Consider the following 19,605-nt stretch of genomic DNA (forward strand, 5'->3'; position numbering starts at 1 on the left):
GGCTGGGCCACAACAATGGTAAAACAGGAACCTAACACAATTCTCTCCAGGGAATGAGCTCTCTTATCCCCATCAACACACACATGTCCTGGACTGGTAACTGGACCACACATCAAAACTGGACCAGAGTGATAACACATGCAACAAAGGAGTGGACTAAAATATTCAGCTACACTGATTGGGCTGTGCTGTTGTTGTTTTTCTGTTATTTTTAGCTGTGTTTTTCATGCTAGGTATGTTATATGCAACATTCTCACTTGAAAATATAAGTTTGGTCTCTATTTTACTTCATCGGCCTTCAGCGAGAGCTTTTGATTTTGGACAAAGTTCTTTATTACCAAGACATTAGACCAAACTTTAAAGGGGTGAAATTCACCCCAAAGTGAAAATAAGTCATTATTTTGTCCCTGCCACCCTTTCCTGTAAAAACTCTAGCAGTATTTCTGGACTAAAACAAAATTCACTACTCCCAAGTTCTCATGTCCAGCTGCCAGTTTGAGCATGCCGACCCTTCACCTCCCTCCCAGGAGGACCACAGTGCAAATGCTAGCAGGATGCTCATGAGAAATACTGAAAGTATTTGACCACATATTTTAAAACTCCCTTCCACTTCCCAAAGGAAAGCTCCAAATTAACCACACACACACAATCATATCACTATTAAACACAGCTGAATCATTGCCAGTGATTTAACTAGCTAATCTTGCACATGAGCTGTTAAAAATTATGATTTCTCGTGTGCGAATTTACACCAAAACAACAGGAGACTATTGTTGATGATGTAACAATGTCTGCCTGACTGCATTAATAGATTCATGCTGATGACTATTGATGAAGTGAAGCTCAGCAAATCGACCTATTTTGGAAAATGGGCAGCGAGGTAGCTGAGGTAGATAACGTGAGCTGGCCAGCTAAGTGTAGGAGTGTCTCAGTAACAGAGAGAGGAACCGTGGAGGTAATATATCCTGAAACATAACACCTCTCTATTATCTCTATGCCCTGTACAGCTATAGTTTATAGAGGCGGTTAAGTGGTGATACATAGCCTAGTCAGTGCACATGCAGGTTAATTAGTGTGCTCTTCTCCTCTGTTGTGCAGCGATAAGAGCCTACAAATCCTCTTACCAGACAGACACATCGTCTGAGCTACACACAAAAAGTCTGGCATTCCAGGACAAATGTTCTATCCTGAACTCAACGAAAAAATATGCACTCATCCTTTCAGTTTACATAGCTTTCCGAAAAAGATCTACAACTGCCATTGTGCAGGAATTTACCCCGGCTGCCTGGAATGACAATCCCTCTCATATTCACCTCGCAGAAATGGTTTTATACTTCGACAGTTCGCCTGCTGAAGAGTGAAGGTGTCATTATGGTCGCCTTCTTAAAATAATTGCCTCAGTCATTTTTTGACATTTTTTTGCTTAAATCAACTCCTCGCGATGTTTTGTCTCCAGTTTTTTGTGCTTTCTGAAAAACTTGAAAAAAAATGACCCAGGTGATTATATACAAAGTATTCTGAATATTATGAGGGTGACGATATGTGAAATTTGAATTTCTTTTTGATTATGGCAGTAAAGGATACAATTCTTTTCGGTGATGAAGAGTTCTGCAATCTGGAAAGCAAAGGAAAAACAACCAAAGGAATTTAGTTATAAATAATTCTCCCTGTAGCATCACTTCTGTTTGTTTATATTCATGGTGTCAAAACAAGGTTCTCCTAGCAGCACCATCGGTCTGGTCAACATCATGCCATGCGTTTCCAAGTTCTTAAGAAAAAAGTCGGTGTTTTTACATAAGCGACATTCCTTCAGACTCGACTGCACAGTGTTAAAACTCTCAGATTTACAAAGCTAATGCCCCACACTTGATGAGAAATGGATGCAGTTTTATACAATGTTGTGTGTAATAGTGCTGTAGCTTTAACAGCTCATTCAGAAACATGTACACCCCTGACCAGCTGAGACAGGAATGATACTACAGTGTCTGCACAGGGAAACATGATGGACTGTGATATTGGCATTGGTGACATCAAGGTTGAACGTGTCCTCTGTGTTGTGGTGTGTAATGATTTATGAGGCTCTAAAGGATGAGTTAAGAAAATGTCTCTATACAGCTATAAATTCATGATACAGCAGATTTTGTGGATGCGTGTAATGAGTGTACAAGAAGGAGAGAAACACAAACAGTGTGTGTGTCCAGGCATCTTTTGCTCACCTGGTGTAGGCAGTTGGGCAGCGAGGTGAAGCTCTGCACATGGGTGAGTCCTAACAGACAGCTGAGGAAGCAGTGGAGGGCGGCCTGGTACTCCCCCTGCTGCTGGAGCTGCTGTCCCAGCTCAAACAGGCCCTCCCTCCCACCGCTCAGCATCCCAAGTCCCAGCCAGAGCCAGCACTGCCTCCCATCGGAGCTCCACCGGCCGAGGACAAACGTTCCTCACTTCTCCACTCCACTGAAGAAGCACCACAGGTAGAAAGAGACAGCAAGACACTGAGTGAAAGATTTTTTTTGAATTTTTTTGTTTTTTTAAAAGGGGCTGCTCACACAAATAGAGGCAGGAAGGAGGAGTGAGAGCAGCTTCCTCTCAGTCTCGTCTGTGCACAGTAAGTCAAGGACAGGTGGTAAGGAGTGGGCTGAGGGAGCTCCAGCGACACACAGAAACGATCCATTCCCCTCCCTCTTCCCAGCCTGCACCAGGAAAGGAGGACAGAGGAAGTCCAGAGTATTTGCTGTGAGAGTGGCAGAGCTTTGGACCAATCACTGCTCTGCTTCTGTTCTCTAGCTCTGCCAGCATGTGTTTAGCACAGTGGATCTCTCACCAATCACTGAAAGGAGAAATTGCAAAGTGGTATAATGATGGAAAGAAAATACAACATGTTCTGGGATGGATATCAACATGTAATGATTTGAATTTCCTCTCGGGGTCTGATATGATTATATTATCATGAAAGTGTGAAAAATAATTTTACATCTTAGTGCTCTGCTTATGATTTATAGATGAGGAGCATATGATTGTGCACAAACAAGCAAATCAGCATAAATGCTGTGTGAGCATGTTTTATACGACCACAGAGGAAGCAAAACATCTGTCATCCCTCAAAGCAAATCCAGCAGTGGATGCTAACACATCATCAAGAACAGCCACTGTACACGTGTGTTTTTCAGAGAGGGAGAGGGAGAGGGAGAGGGAGGGAGAGAGAGAGAGAGAGTGCGAGCACAGCTCACTACTGAAACAAGGACAACAAATATTTATTCATGAGGACAGCCTCCTCTGGATGTTTGCACACTTCCCTTCACACTCGGCTAATCAGGACTCATACGACGCCAATCTGTCCCGGGGGGGGGGGGGGGGGGGGGGCACGAGAAAGAGAGAGAGAGTGAGAGAGAGAGAGAGAGAGAGATTTTATCTGCTGATGATCCAGAGTATCCTGAATGGGTGTTGACTTTTGAGAGTATCACTTCCCTCCACTCCTGCTCCATTTGGACACAATGGTAGCTGTAGCAGAGAATGAATGGGGTAAGACAAAGCAAATGGGCAGAGTCAGTATCCATTAGTGTCTGATGCACCTAGCTAAGCAAAATGGGATTTTAATGATGGTGGATGCCAGTGGACGGAGGATCAGAGGGCATTAAACTTATGCTTGCAGGTCCAACTGAGAGTAACAGCATCCAGAACAGCTGTGGGAATTGACTGCACTGTTGCAGGCCTGTCTAACTGCAGGACTGGGGAACACAGACAGGTGATTCTGCTCACTTTACCGCGCTGTCAGTGGAGTTGAGTTAGAGGGAAGTAAGAAAGTAAACCAAGCTTCTGATGGGATTCATTTGCAGGGCCACTGGATGACTCCTACAACACTGAGTCCTAATTGAAAGACAAAGAAGAAGGTTGCATCTACCCATATCAGTCAAGCTGAACAGACACTGGATGTTTTTCTCCTCATGTTAACAACATATGACAGTGAGCACGCAACAGGAAGTACATCCGAGCAGGGCGACAACCCTTTCAAGCAGAAAAAAAACCCTTTAAAGGATGAGGCATGGTACAGTAATAATAGATATGGTGACACTTCAGGAGAGGCTGTTTTTAAGTATGTGAGGTTCTTGGTTATTGGAGCTTGAACGAATCTCCCGATTCCATATGATCACAATACTAAGGTGCTGATTGGATTCAAATTGCTACTCTCCTAGTATTCAAATGTAATATTTAAGAAATTGCATTGTTTTTTTTTTTTGACAATTTGCATCTACATTTCTAAAGACAGTATGATATTATGCCAAAATGAATCTATCTTTCCTTGCAAAACCTGCATATGACTGCATATTGTGGTAAAGTCATGCACAGCAGGATTAAATTTACATATACACTAAACAGAAACCTTTTAGCTGCTACCGCTTGTCTCACAAGCAGAGACAAATATCAAGTCATGGAATAAAACATAGATAGCCTACTGGGTCCTTAAAAGAAATCCTGATATCTAACGAAACATGCAATTTTTGAACTTTTAGGAGCTGACTCCCACTGCTGACCGCTAATTAGCTTAGCACAATGAGTTGTAATGTGTGGAAAGTGTTAGCAGTGTGTGTGTGTGTGTGTGTGTGTGTGTATAGGTATGTATGAATGTACATACATTCATACATATTTACACACACATATACACATACATTAACATAAATATATACAACTATATATACGCATACATACAGGTATATGCATGTATATAGGATGTGTCAAATATCTTGCATCAAAAGAAGTAGTCCCCTGTGATGCTATTTTTAAATCCATGGGTGTTTCATTTATTGGAAATGCTTTTTTTTGGGGAGGTTTGTGACACTAATCTACTTATCAATTTTCATATAAACATAAGGATGGGCAACAGAAAATTACATGACTAAAAAAAAAAAAAAAAAGTCAGAAGAAGGTTCCTAACAGTCTATACTACATTATGTGTAACAGTCATTTAATCATGATTTTGTCCAACCAAGTCCGCCTTTATTAAGCCCACAGGAAACACTGAATTATAGTGGGTTTGGGACAGACATAAAAAGATATTGTTGAACTATTCTGCTGCTTTTTAATGTTGTTGGGAAAGATCCAAAAACATGTTCAGCTGGCTATTTGGGACTGGAGAACTGTTAATGTGTGTTACCAAATGCCCTGTGGTTTATTTAAAATTTTAATTGACAAAAATTGTTGTCTGACTCATCTGACTTTAAACCTCACCGGCCGCACCAGAGAGCCGCACATCTTTGTTTTTCTTCTCACATTACACCTCCTTGAACATGGCAGCTGGCAGACATTTTGACAAAAATATTGATTGATATTCACTATTCTAAATGTGCAAGAATGGAAGTCCATTCATCCATCCATTTTCGATACCACTTATCTGTTAAGGGTGGGGGGGGGGGGGGGCCTGAAACCTAAATTCAGCTGACATTGGGTGAGAGGCGGGGTTCACCTGGTTGCCAGTTTGTCATAGGGCCATCAGGAGCAATGTGGGGCTCAGTATTCTGCTCGAGGATACTTGGACAGGGCCACCGGGGAAGTGAGGATTGAACCAGCAACCCTTCGGTTGCTAGATGGCCACTCTACCTCAGAGCCAAGCTGTCCCAAAAGGAAATCTAGCTGTAATTGGAATATTGATTACCTGCCTTGTGGATTTGGTAGACAAATACATCAGTATGATCAGTAAACACTGTCCACAGCGCCTGTTCCTGGGGAAGCTAATACACCACACTAATGTAAATGAATGGTGCACAGGCCCTGCAACAGAATGAGACATGGATATAAATCTGACATCAGCAGGTTGGTGCAGGCGCATCTTTACCTCAATATATTCACTTACAGTTAGTGGCTTGTGCAATCTATATTTATGCCGTTCTGCAAGGAGTACATCTGGAGATGGTCTATCACATTAAATCCACTATAAATATGTTTGTGTTGACAGCACCTATGATGTAATAAAAAAAAGTCACAGTAATTTATAAAGACGTGGCCTTTGGTTTTGTTTTAAAAAGCTGCGGTTTTGCAAAGTATGACCACATTTTGCATTGTCCAGCAGGTTTGCGGAGGAACACTGCTTCTCTTTTGTCTTGGTGTCATTTTCCGACACAGTGAGCGGCCCTACATCAGCATATACTATTTATATTTCCTTCATGGAGCACATATAGCCACTCTGTGCTGTTTTGCTGCAGCCTAGAGGCTTCCACTGGGAATCTTTTATCTCTGTGAGTGACAGCAGCTACATCCTCTGCTATAGTAGCTCAACAATGATATGATAGGAAGATATTTGATCGAAAGCACCACAGAGATCCTTCAGGACTCAGTACAAATACATCACTGTAGATATTTGACCAAAAAAAAAAAGACCTGTTAAGGTATATGTTCTTGTGTCTGTACTCGGTGCTGGAGGCTAGAGGGTTGGCTGCACTCTCTTGCCCAGGCAGCTGCATCCCTCCACGATTCAGGCTCTGGCAGTTTAATAGGCTTGGACCCGACACCCCCAGCTACTGCAAGGCAGTTTATGACCTCCATGTAATCAGCAGTAAATGCTGCCACCATCTGTCTCTTTTTACTCAATTATCTGACCCAGTGACTTTTACTGAAATACTCTGTCCAGGTAAACACAGTAACACAAATCCCTCAGCTAAGATGATGACTTATCTACGATGTACACTGTGCAGTACCACACTCTATTTTCTTTTTATCCAGTTCAGCAGTGCTCTGAAATAACCCGGCATGCTTTAGTTATGAGCTGAAAATAATAAAAATATGAACAATAACTGCTCTGGGAGGTTCTTACATTGACTCTCCTTACTGGTTCATTCACACTCGCCTCAGAGGAGAGATGCATCTTAATCTAAAAGTTCTTCATTAAAGCAGCTTCTTAACTGGGTTTATAATGATTACTCACTGTCACATTTTGGTACAAATTAATTCATTAGGAATCACTGAAGAAAGCGAATGTTTCATAAAGCACACATATCTGCTAAGCTCATTATCTTCTGCCCCACTCTTGCACCCCCTAGTGGACACTACGTGTAACCTACAGTCTGTGGAGACACTAGATTCATCAAATTCTTTGCCGGCCATCAATATAATTTTTCCTTTATAATTTTGAAAATCCTTCAGCAAAACAACTTTTCCTCATAGGATACATCCCCTCCACACATGTTGTATTGTATACAAAAATACAAATTCTATAGTGTGTCTGACAAATGATAACATTTAACATATAGAAACTTGTCTCTTACTTCTCTATAAAGGCAATTTTCACTGTTTAAGACTGCTGCTTCAAAGTTCCACATCACACTTGTGTTTTTGCTGAATATTGGATCAGGATCAGGAAAATATTCATGATGTCACAAATCATGCTAGTGCACAGCCACTTACATCGGATTTTCAGAGAGAAAATTTACGCTTGGGAGACACACAGAAAGATGCATTAATGATGATATAAGACAGAAATACAAAACATTAATCAATTAGCGACCACAGGAACCTGCCAGAATATGAGTTCATAAATCTCCACGTCTCCTCTGATCGCTCGTTCAAGGCCATCCGTCACCAAAGACCAACTGAGAGCTTGTTGTCTGTGTGGGAGGTTCCCTGAGTGACAACACCAAGTGTCAGAAAATAACATTTACTTTTTTCTTTTTTTTTAATGAATTCAATTACACACAGGAAGTCATGTGTGACAACATATCACATCTGATGACCTCTTCTCCCACATCCTCCCTGATTGTTCACATTTATCTTTCAGTTCTTCTCTCTGGTTCTGCTTTTGTCTCAGCCATCTTAGATGCTTTGGGGCATGATGTCAGAGAGTAGGAGAGCAAAGCTGTTTAACCATTCTAGCAGCGGCCTCACTGGTGGTGTTACTGAGTTTTGGTTCTCCCATGTTCCCCGTCTCCCTGCAAGTGGGGCCCACTCCATCAAAGCTGTTGCATTTGGCTGCTCTCTCCCCATTAGGGTGACTGAGTGGAAATATAATGATGAGATATGGGGGACCTTCGTAACAACACTGAAGCCCAGTGATTTCTCCAGTTGAGCCAACTGTGCTGAAGACAAAGATAACTTCAGTCAGCAGCGCATTCAGGGATGGACGGGTGTCTAAACTGAACTGAAGTCAAAGGAAAAAGCTGGCTGGAACTGTCCCATTTCAGTTTAAGCTCAAATTTAACACAGTTGTCCTCTTCATTTTGTCCAAATTGCGCCTACTGTTGTTAACATACCTAATTCTCAGCCAGGCTAGATGTACGACGCTACTGTGAGGTTGGTTGGTTGGTCAGGTGATTTGAGGCTAGGTCCACCTAAGCTACTGATCAACATCCATGAATGGATCGCCAGGAATATTAGCTAATAGCATGTGGATTCTTACATTTAGCTCGAAACGCCGCCATGCAACCAGACACAGGGCTTGTGCGGCTGTAAACTAAATATGTCCCCTCATTTGCATCGTCTTTTGCCTTTGTTGTAAGAAATTCCCTGAGACAATTCAGGGACTATTTCACGCACCTAATTTGATATATACAGAAGCTTTCTGCTGAGCATCAGTTCATCTCCACTTTTATTCCCTTCTTGTAAAATGGCAATTTGTTGAATATTAATGTTTATCAGACAGGCACAGTCTAGTCAACCAACACCATCAGGTAAAAGCGACACCCTGATAACAACTCCTGCTTTTAAACGTAACTCTGAGAAAACCTCAATTTGTGTTCGTTCTGCACGGCTTCATTTAATAAGAAACAGGCATCTCAGGGTTTAAAAGATAAAATTAAAGGTGAAGTGTTGTCTCTTCTCACATCCAGTGACCCACCTGATAGTGACTTGGTTATAACGGTCAGTGTCACGGTCAATCAAATACACACTTCGGACACGTACATCACCTGATGGACACTCAATAAGGAAGGAAGATAATCACTGTGGGGCAAAGGTGGCCCATGGGTAAATGTTTATGTGTCAAGAGAAGCTTCTGCTCTTAAATTCCTTTTTATTATGGTCCATTCACTACAATAATAAGAGGCATTTAAATTTAATTGGCTGAAAAATTTGATTGTTTTGTTTTTTTGGTGGCAAACACGGTGCTACTGTACACACTTAATCTTTCGTATTTCTTTCCATTTTACACGTGAATGGCCGGGAGAGTCGGGGAAATTGGCTCATCGGTCAATAGAGCTGTGAGTTTTCTGCTGATGACATTTCCATTAACAACAGAACATAACGTGTTTATAGATCCCTGTTTGCTTGGCTCCTTAATTTCCGCCTCTGCAACACAGTTTCTAACAGCTGTGTGGGTGTGATGAGGGAGGACTTTATAGATTGTCCATACAGTGGATCCATAAGCAGTAAATTGTGCTGACAAAGCATGGTCAGGTGACTGATGTAGAAAACTACATCTGTGACTTCCAGAACACAATCTTAATTAAGACCGTGTGGGTTTTTTTTTTTCAGTTCATCAAAATTACTGGTGGATTTAGAGACGAACACTATCAAACATAAAAGCAAAGGAGACAAGATGTTTGATGCAACCTTACCTGGGTTATGACATATGGGAAGTTAGCCAATGAAATTAATTCTTTTCAGTGGTGTTTTTCACTTGTGTGCAACGGAAAAAAGACAATGTGATTGTTTTAAATCAAACAAATTTTAATATTTTGTGTAAAATCTGAATTTGTGATGTGAAAAAGTGCAATATTACCCTCTGAACTGTAGTACAGTAAAAGTAGGCTGAAAGTGCTGTTGAAATTCAGGTCCTTCCACCAGCGTAACCTGGATATTTGGCTTAGAACTCATCAGTGTTTACTGATCTGTGGTAATTTATGGTATAACTGATACCTGACAGTTCACATACCAACCTTAACTATCACTTGTGTTCTAGGCTGTCTGGTCAAGTATCTCAGAGTCCCATGGAACAGGTCAGTAAATAAGATCTGGTCTGTCCCAGGTGGGTGCCAGTCCCAGCAAGCTGTAGTGTTTAAAAGGGTTGGGTGGGGGGAGTAATTAGCTGGCAAGCACCAGCTGGCACTGCTCTCATGCAAAGGTCCCACACCTCTTTCTCCTGATGTTGAACACCAAACCTTCATTTTCAAATATCTCAACCGTCTAATTGGTCCGGAGAGCCCCCTCCTTACAGATGATGCCACTGTGATCTGGGCAAAGGGGTCAGAGGCTGGGGGGCTTACAAAGAGGATCTTGTTGTGGCACCCTGGCCTCCAACCTGACCAGTCACCACCCCACCAGCCCTGTGCTAGAAGCACAGGGGCCCAAGCATTCCTGCCATTGCTGTGGACTCATGTAATCAGCATCCTTTGCAACTTTTAGGGGCCAAGCAACTGCTTTTTTTGTCCTGGTGGGAACAACTGGAGGGCAGCATGGGAGGAAAGTGGGAGTGTAATAATGTGCTGTATATTAATGCTTTATTTTGCTCATAATGTCAACAAACACACACACACACACACACACACACACACACACACACACACCAGTTGTCCCAATTATATTTCTAATCCCAGTAAAGGCTCGCACTATAACTTTTGAGTCTCATGAAACTGCAAAGCTATGTGCAAGACAAATCATAAATGTGCCTCAAGATATTTGAAGAAACAAAATGAATAAATGAATTCTTTTTATTTCCAGGACATAAATACTGGGCCGTTTACCCTGACCCTGTGTGCTTCACAACAATCGGCGAAAATGAATGTATTAATAATGCATAACCTAGAAATTTAAATTTGGTTTCATTGATAGACTACATCTATTTACGTGAATCACCACAATGAATCCAAAGTCTTGCCTCAGGATCTCCTTGTTCTTAGCTTTGATTGATGTGCAAATGTATCATCACGTTGTTTAATCAAACGCCATGGAGCTCATTGTATAGATTGCAATGTGAGGGGCATGAAGGCTACCACTCACCCCCAGTGGAAATTATAGATCCACAGACATTGAGTGGCAGCAGGTGGTGTTGTCGGTTCTCTTTGGATGGTTACAATAGAAAAGCAGCTGCAGCCACTTGAGGAGTCACATGTGCCCCTGTGAAGATTACACAATAATAATTGCACTGGTCACCAGAAGCCAAGAGGTACTGCCCCATGAACTGTTTATTTACAGAGTCATCATCAGCCTCCGGACATTTCATCATGGAAAATAAACAACCAGGGTCGTGTCCTTCTCTAGTGAAATATGTCAACTCATCTACAAGGAACCAGGCTAATAAAACACTCTGGCATGGAGGCATAAAACCCAAATAGCAGGTGTACAGTCTCCCAAACACACACAAACACATGGTTTAACCATCTCAAATCAGCACAAATCACAAAATGAGAAGCTGTTGCTGATATTTCCATGCATTTATGAGAATTTTTGTTTGAGAAAAATTTTCAGTTGTCAGAGTTTAACTTTTATGTCGTGTGATTTACACCGTGCCACGACATCCACATGCTCTAAATGTTGTCAAAGTGGTTTGAGACACTCCCACACCACCTTCCCCGACGTTGTTGCATTTGATTAATGAATCAGGAGATGGATTGAAATAAAATTTGAGCACAATTGCTCATCTGTGAAATTAATCACACAGTTTGTTCAAAAGAGTGACAAGCACGATCGTCATGCCAATTTAAAGTACATCTTCTCATGTTGAGCTAATATTTCAGCTGGAACTAAGCTCTTCACTCTACACAAACACACATTTTAAAAAATGATGTTTTAACTGTCGTATTTGGTTGTGATGACCATAAAGCATGTAGGGGGGCTAGAGCTCTCGTGGGAAATCTGGTAGTTTGTTTGGCGGGAAACAGGAGGTGTAAACAAATGGAAGGTGGTAGGGGATTTACAGCTTTCTGATGCATACATCTCTGTGGAGGGACAAACCCACCTACTCAGCCATAGCTCATCCTGACAGCCCACAAAAAGGCAGTGACAGAAACTAACCTGCCACTCCTGTGCATGCTGAGCTCCACTGCTGCTGTGCTATTGTACAAAGTACTGCAAAATGTAGTCAAACTGCAGGATTACTTTTCCAAGCTATAAATCAAATGCCACAAAGAGTGAAGGCAGGTGGAGCGGAAAAAAAAGTGACTAGCATTCGAGGCATGCTGGAACTCAGCTTCACACACAAATTAGACAAGGCTGAGTAAAAGTGACAAACAAGAAAAAACAAGAGGATCTTAAAGAGTGAAATCAAACAGACCAGAGTAATTGGGAAGTGGGAGCGTTCCAACCTCTGATGGGGAAAATCCACTGAAACTGAGAATAAACCAAAAGGAATGTGGAATGTTTTTAAGGAGCTTCAAGGAGCTTGCTTCACTCAACAAGGCTGTGTTTGTTGTGGAGGATGAGAAACGTGCCAGCTGCAATTCTAAATAAATCTGAATTGAAATCATTAATGCAGGTGATTGACTGTTGTATCTTCATCATGTAGCTCATTTTTGCAAAGTTCACCTGGCAAGCTGAACAAGGTTACCTAACTGTCAGTTCTGTGTGTGACAAATCCATCCATCCATTCATCCACCCACTTTCTTCCGCTTATCCTTCTAAGGGTCGTGGGGGGGCTGGAGCCTATCCCAGCAGCTTGAGGCGGGGTTCACCCTGGACGCATCACCAGTCCATCGCAGGGCCAACACATATAGACAGACAGCCATTCACACTCACAGCCACACCTACGGTCAATTTAGAGTATCGTTGTCGTATAGTTGTTTGTTGTTATAAGGTTTACAACTGCATCTTCTATGGAAAAACCGCTGGGATGGATTTGATTTATGTTCCTTTGAACAGGTCACGAGCATCTATGACAGACTCTTGGACATTAGTTATATCTCACACATAAAACAAAACATCACACAATGTGACCACATACTATGTAATATCCATTAAGTTGCACATTACATTAGCATGCAACCACTGATGCATTTATGTTTTTATTGCAGGTTCCCTTGACTATAAAGCAGGACTTCTGTATTACATGTAAGATAGTGAGGCAGTGTTTTACTGCGAGCCAATAAAAACCAAAATTCATCTGCAAACGCTTGACAGTTTCCCCTCCAGGAGAAATGCACTGGGCATACTGTAAAAAATCCATGATAATTATCTTGCAATATTGGTTTTATTACTGGAGGATGTACCCCAACCACATGCTGCTTTCTGTTATAATTTCATGGTTTCACTGGCATATCAGGAGGGGAGGATTAAACCCATGAAGCAAATAGACAAAACCAACAAAAGACCAGCCTACACTGTCTGAATGGCACAGAGAGGAACTTTAAAATTAATAATGTAAACATTAACTTCAGTGTCCTTGTAATTTCAATCTAAATATGTATTTACGGAAACTTCTCTTTTGTTAAAAGGACTGTAAATCCACCTCAGCATTGAAGCCATAAAGACGGACCTCTTAAATGAGAAAACACTTTTTTAGTCATTCATGCGGGATAACAGTCACATATGACATAATCTTATTTTTTCATCATTGAGCTATGACGCTAAGTGAATCATTCAAACTCAACACACACCGAGTCTGCTTTTGTTTTTTTCAGGCAGTACAGGTAAAAACGATCTACTACATCTTCAGAGTTATTTGCCTTAAAATTCAGCCTGACATATTTGGAAGCTTTATAGCCAAACACTTGTAATGGAGCTGGATGGATGACGATGGATTGTCATGAATTTTACAAAGACATTCATGTTCCCTCAAGGAAGAATTTTAATTATTTTTATGACCCTTTCACTTTTTCTCTAGTGCCACCGTGAGGCTGACATTTTGAAATTGCCTTGAGTAAAATATATGAACATCTGTGGGTTCCCATGGAATTTGGTACTGACATTGAAAGAAAAGTCTCCTTTTCCGATGCATTGGGTCAAAATGGTCAGAAGAGACCAATTCCAAAAAAAAAAAAAAAAATCATTGTACCAATATTGAGCTGCAACCTCAAACACAAAGTAGCAGTCTGTTCTCCGATGAGGAACGTAAGTGACAGATGCCATCTAGTGGTCAAAGAAATTATGACCCTTCGGTCTGGAGCGTTTATTGAAAAAAAGCGCCAAACCTCATGTTCAATAGCTTCCAAACACCCTAAATGATCACACGAAGGATCTCACATGATTACTTTACATTTTTTACACAATAATTCTTCAGAAATTCGTTCCACTGGATTGAAATTCTGTACGCAAAGTCTTTCACTTGATTTATTCTTCGTGCTACATGCGTCGCTTGTACGTCACAGGAGGAATCGTGTCTAATGCATGTCAATCTTTCACTACCCATCCATGTGGCGGTCTTTGCATGACTCTTCTTGGACCCAACAGGAGGAAAACCTCACAATAACCTGCAATATCATGTAATACTCTCTGCCTGCTATAATGTAAGATCTCTGCACACGATCACACAGCTTACTGGCAGACCTTCTCTTAAGATTTAGGGTATATGTGTATAATCCTGAATGAAAGCCTTATGGACCTCTGTTATTAACCTCCTCCCATTTTTCACCAGAGAGCCTGCCTTTTGCAGAATAAAACATTTTTAGAGGCCATATAGGACCTGTGCTCACTATTTTGTATGTGTGTAAAGCTTTTCCTTTTTGATTTAAAAGCACATTTTTGCCTTCTGACCAACAATGATGTCATATTTTAAATCAAATCCTGAAGGAATTTGGAGCAGGGGAAACTCCTCAGTGTGAATGCAGCACAGCTGAAGCAGTAGCTGGCTAAAAGCAGTCTAGCAGCACAGTTCAGTGGGGCATTAGGCCCGTCATAATTGCATCCACTGTCTGAGGTTGCAGAAGGCCAGCAATGATTGGACCGAGAGTGTATCACTGATGGAACCTTGTGGAGTGAGAGGAGCCCATTACCGCAAGTCCCAGGGACGAGTGACAAATGAAATGGCTTTTCAAAAACTGGGCTGCTGTAACATTTTGGTGCCAAATAGTGGTAGACTAAGTGTGTCAGTCACAGCAGGGGGAGTCGCTGAGGAAGTGCGGTAAACTCAACAGGCTCAGGGAAGATGGAACGTTGTGAGAGCAAGGTGTAATTTCCTGGGGGTCCCAAGAGGATCCGGGGCCCCTGGATGGGAATTGTCACAAATTGTAGAGGCATTCACACACACACACACACACACACACACACACACACACACACACACACACACACACACACACCACAGCTCAACTGTATACATACACATACAACCAGATCTTTGCTTTGTGGGTTTTTTTTTTTGAACTGAGAGAATAATTGGCTCCAGCCGCATCTACAAACGCTTGTGGGGAGAAATGGAGCAAATAAAACAAATCAAATTGCAAATAAGTAACCTGGTGATATTCTCCTTCAGGGCTTCTTTGGAAAAAAAAAAGACAAGAAAAGAATAAAGGAGACTGACCGTGATAGAACCAATGTTGCTCCTGCTACTCCTGTTAGGTTAATTAGGTTTTTGACATTCAGACAACAAAGTCAGCAATCACCAAGAGTACTGTGGTATATTTTAATTTCAAAAATATTTGTTAGGCCTGAAGAGGGCAGACAAGTCTTTTCTTTAAACATGTTGTATGGCAAGCCACCAAGTATTCCCAAAATAATTTGCATTATTTTACATATATCAACACAAGAGCAACAGGGTGTGCTCCATTCAAATAAGAGATAGATTGTTTTGAAGAGCTAATTTTTTTTCATTCAACATAATTCATCATAAATAATTTAGAAGGGGGAGCCCATAGAGGTCTACAGTAAGCAGCAGTGTAGTCAACTGCATGGGGCTTGGTAAACACACTCCTATCACATCCATTAGTTCCGCCAATGTAACACTGACAATAGCATGATAACTGGCCAGCAGGCAACAGCAATCAGGCGAAATAAAAGTCTATCTCTCTGTGACGTGTGCCATAAAAAGCATCCATCCAAAGAGGTGTGTGTGTGTGTGTGTGTGTGTGTGTGTGTGTGTGTGTGTGTGTGTGTGTGTGCTCAGACAAAAGCCAACACATCGGCGCGCGGCTGGAGAGCAGAGAAAACACCTGTCTTCTTATCTTTACGATGCTGCTGCTGCTGCCGGTGCTGGTGCTGCTGCGGGGGCGTATCCTGTTGTTGAGATTTTTACTACAGTAGGAGTTTCCTTCATTCACATTGTTTTCTGTCTGAGAGAGTTAATGTCAGCTACTGTTTCCATTTATGGGCTCATGAATATGAGAATGCAAGGCTTCACTTTTGAATACGCAAGGAAAACAAACCCCCTTTACACAATTATGTTAATGGAAGATCAGGAATAATAAAATGTGATCTATAGTTTGATGTATCATCATTTTCATGAAATGGAGAAAGGCACTTTTTCCTGCCTGTAGCATCCCAATGGGGGTAGTATCTGCAACTCATAAATTGCAGTTTTATCGGATGACAAAGAGTCTAATAAGGCAATTAGACATCTGTGCAAATCATACCGGCTCTTTCATTAAGAACATGCTGGAAACGGCGAAGAAAAAAATCAGAGAAGGTCCTTGTCTTAAACTGAAGGAGACAAGGTACTTAACTTATAAAATGGTCCTTTTATAGAAAATGAGGTTAGTGAGGAAAACAATATTCCTGGCACAGCAATAAGAGAGGTAAACATTTCCCTGCCCTGTAATCACATTTATGTATTGTTAAACCTTGCGGAGAAGCATAGATGGATGTCATTACTTTATACTGATTGTGTGGTTTCAAGATCCATCACACTTGCTGTAATAGTCCATAAATTTCCGGTGCAATCATCGCTCTACGTATAGTAATGTTGCAATGTCTTTGAAAAACAATAGCAGAACTCGGGCAAGACGATACGTCTCTGAATTCCGTAATGGAATCAGCTCCTCTCAAACAAAATATGCTGCTCCTCAGTCCTTCCTTTCATGGTGGAAATGAAAATGAATCAGGGCAAAAGATAAAAGCCTGACAAGCACCACAGTCAATCCTTCAGTTTAACAGCCAGAGAATTCACTACGGAACAAACGAAAGTAGGCTGCTGGGAAGGAGGGAGCAGCATTATTGTGAAAGACGATGGCGTTGTGAGAAACTGAGTAGTTTAATGTGTGCATGCGCCTTTGTTGCACTGTCTCACTTACAGAACAAAGATAGAAGGCGTGCGTGTATTTAGAGGAAATGGGCTTTTTGCACGCAGGGGCAATGTGAGCTTCAGACCATCCTCAGAGAGGGCAGATTTGACCGAATAAAACTACCTGACTCTCTGAAGTCAGTTACCCATCTCACTGAGAAAGACTGTTGTATTATTCACTTCAGCTCCACGAGAGTGTGCAGCTCCGCTTGACTTTTAATCGGTAGTCTAGCATCAGCGTTTCACTGCAGACATGTTGCTGTCTCTTGGGCTGCTGACCTCATCGCACAGAGCTGGCAATGAGGAGACCAATCCATCAATGTGACATTACCGTGCCCTCCACCTTCACCACACACCTAGACACGCGGCTATAACACGATTCCCAGAACCATCAGCAGGCCAGAGGAGCACTCATGATGTGACACCTAAACCCAGAGTTTAAACATTCCTGACAAGGCCTCCGAGTGGTGATCCCAGGAGTTTTTTCACAGCCGCAGACCTCTAAAAGTTAGTGTCCTTCCTCCTAATCAGATCACAATGTCGAGGCTCTGTAGGCTCCACTAATCTCATTACAAGCCCCTGTGTGGAGGAGCTGCATCAGGACTCCTTGGATGAAACACCTGCTCACACACAACGGAGCTCTGCTGCTCACTGATCTAATCAGGTGATATCCCCATCATTGATTTTTAGCTATAAAATTTTGAATAGGAATTGAGGTAGGGGAAGTGGTGGTGGTGGTGGGGGATGGGGTGGAGGTGGGGTGAAAGGACAATCTACGAAGGAACGAAAGGTGTGATGATGTGCGTGACGATGCAAGATAGCTTCTTTGCTGTCACCTACCTATCACCTGGGCCCAGTTGGCACAAACACAAATAGAAAAAGTATAATATATTCCTGGTAGTGTGAAAATTATATCTTTTCTTTTGAGGCTGACGCTGAATTTAAATGAGGTTAAATCACCCTCTGGTATGACAGAAGTAGTTTCTACAACAACAATAGTCTGACATTTCCTCAGAGATAAAGATGGATAATGGCATTTGGAGGAATAATAAACACCAGTGACATTGTTTGCTGTATCTCTTCAACTCCAGCTCATTAATGCTCGCTCACATGTGTTGATTGGAGGGGTAGACACGTAGCGGGTCCACAGGACAATGGTGGGATTAATGGGGAGTCAGCCTGGCTGCTGATATCAGGACCAAATACACAGAAAACTCAATCCCTCCCCCAAGGGACGGCTTAATGACAGGCATTACGAATAATTAGGAAAGACAAAACAGTTCTGCTTGAAATTAACCCTCCTTAAATATAAGACGTACCCCCCTGCGAGCTGCATTCAGTTATGATTATCATAACTGAACAGATTTGTTACATCAACCATCATTAAACAATTCTCTGGAACACAATACCAGCACATATCAACTCACTGGCTGCTTTTAAAAGAAAGCTTAACATCTAGTTTTTTTTGCACTTAAGCCTTCATCTAGCCTTGCACTTGCTCTCTCTACAGCATTTCTTTCAGAAAACTCTTTTTTATTGTAATTTTATTTGATTTTCCATCTTATGACATGGAATCTGGCTTTTAACATGCTCGTCCTTTTAACACGTTTGATGTTCTTCTGTTTTCTTTAATAGCAGTTTCAGTTGCAAGTTTTATATGGCGCAATAGAGATAAAGTTTATTTTTATTATTCTTATTTCCTTCACACTTCACCACAGATATCAGCCAAAATATGTTTTGATGAACCCCCACTAAAAAAAGAAATGGGTAATTTATTTCCTGAATATTCCTTGCACAAATTCAGTGTAAATGGAGTTGGAGCAGCAATAAAGCTTTAGAAACACTGGTGTGGCTGCTGTTGTTTGAGGGGGCGGGGTCACTGGTTGTGAGATGATGTCACAAAACACCAAAACAATTTGGAATCCTGACTGTTACCTTGTTTTTTGGACTTTCTGAGATAAGAAAAAAACAACAACAACAACTTTGGGTTGATGAGTTGTTGAGATAACGGACTGCCATGAACACACATGCATGCTTAACACACATACATGTCCAGGATCCTCTTGGGTAAGTAAACTGAAGTTTTGTACTTTAACTTCATGTCGCAGATCTTTTTCCTGAGATTTAATGACCCTTGTGTCTTTCCACCGTAATAAACTAACCCTTGCATTGAAATGACCTGACAATTAAGCGATAAATCATGTGAACCAAATGACTTAACCGGTCACCTGTTGCCTTGATATCCAATTAACTTTTGGAATAAAGGCACTAATAGACTTTTCAGCACCTATATGAATACTGCATACTCAATGAGTTGTGAAAAATCAATAGCTTGTTGCTGAAATGAGAGCTGCCTTTTGTAATTTCACAGTAGAGCACTCCATAAAGAGGAAAAAGTCAAGAGTAACAGGAGATGATGGGCTAAGAGAAGTGATTTGTGTGGTTCTCACAACCATATAATTTATAGGCCGCTTGGGAGTGTTAGTTAGAGTTACATGTCCAGTGGACGTCAGTTTCATATTTCCATAAAGCCTCTGTTCAGA

General features: G+C 41.5%; 1 protein-coding gene across 6 annotated transcripts in view; it reads right to left on the reverse strand.

The window, feature by feature from the left end:
• Nucleotides 1-19,605, reverse strand: part of c17h14orf180 (chromosome 17 C14orf180 homolog) — a 152,247-nt gene that overhangs the window by 9,895 nt on the left and 122,747 nt on the right. For 5 of the 6 annotated variants that reach the window (XM_086182787.1, XM_086182785.1, XM_086182786.1 and 2 more), the window contains 2 exons: nucleotides 2,217-2,451; nucleotides 1,585-1,615 (listed from right to left, as the gene is read on the reverse strand). In XM_086182787.1, the coding sequence (XP_086038913.1) occupies nucleotides 1,585-1,615; nucleotides 2,217-2,369 (184 nt within the window). In that variant the 5' untranslated portion in view covers nucleotides 2,370-2,451. Of the gene's footprint in view, nucleotides 1-1,584; nucleotides 1,616-2,216; nucleotides 2,452-2,543; nucleotides 2,764-19,605 lie in introns of those variants that run through there. The other variant, XM_086182788.1, reaches the window with a different exon arrangement.

This window comes from Aulostomus chinensis, chromosome 17, assembly GCF_037954235.1.
Source record: "Aulostomus chinensis isolate RoL2024-O1b breed Wild chromosome 17, RoL_Achi_v1.0, whole genome shotgun sequence".
In the NCBI taxonomy this organism is placed as follows: Eukaryota; Metazoa; Chordata; class Actinopteri; order Syngnathiformes; family Aulostomidae; genus Aulostomus; species Aulostomus chinensis.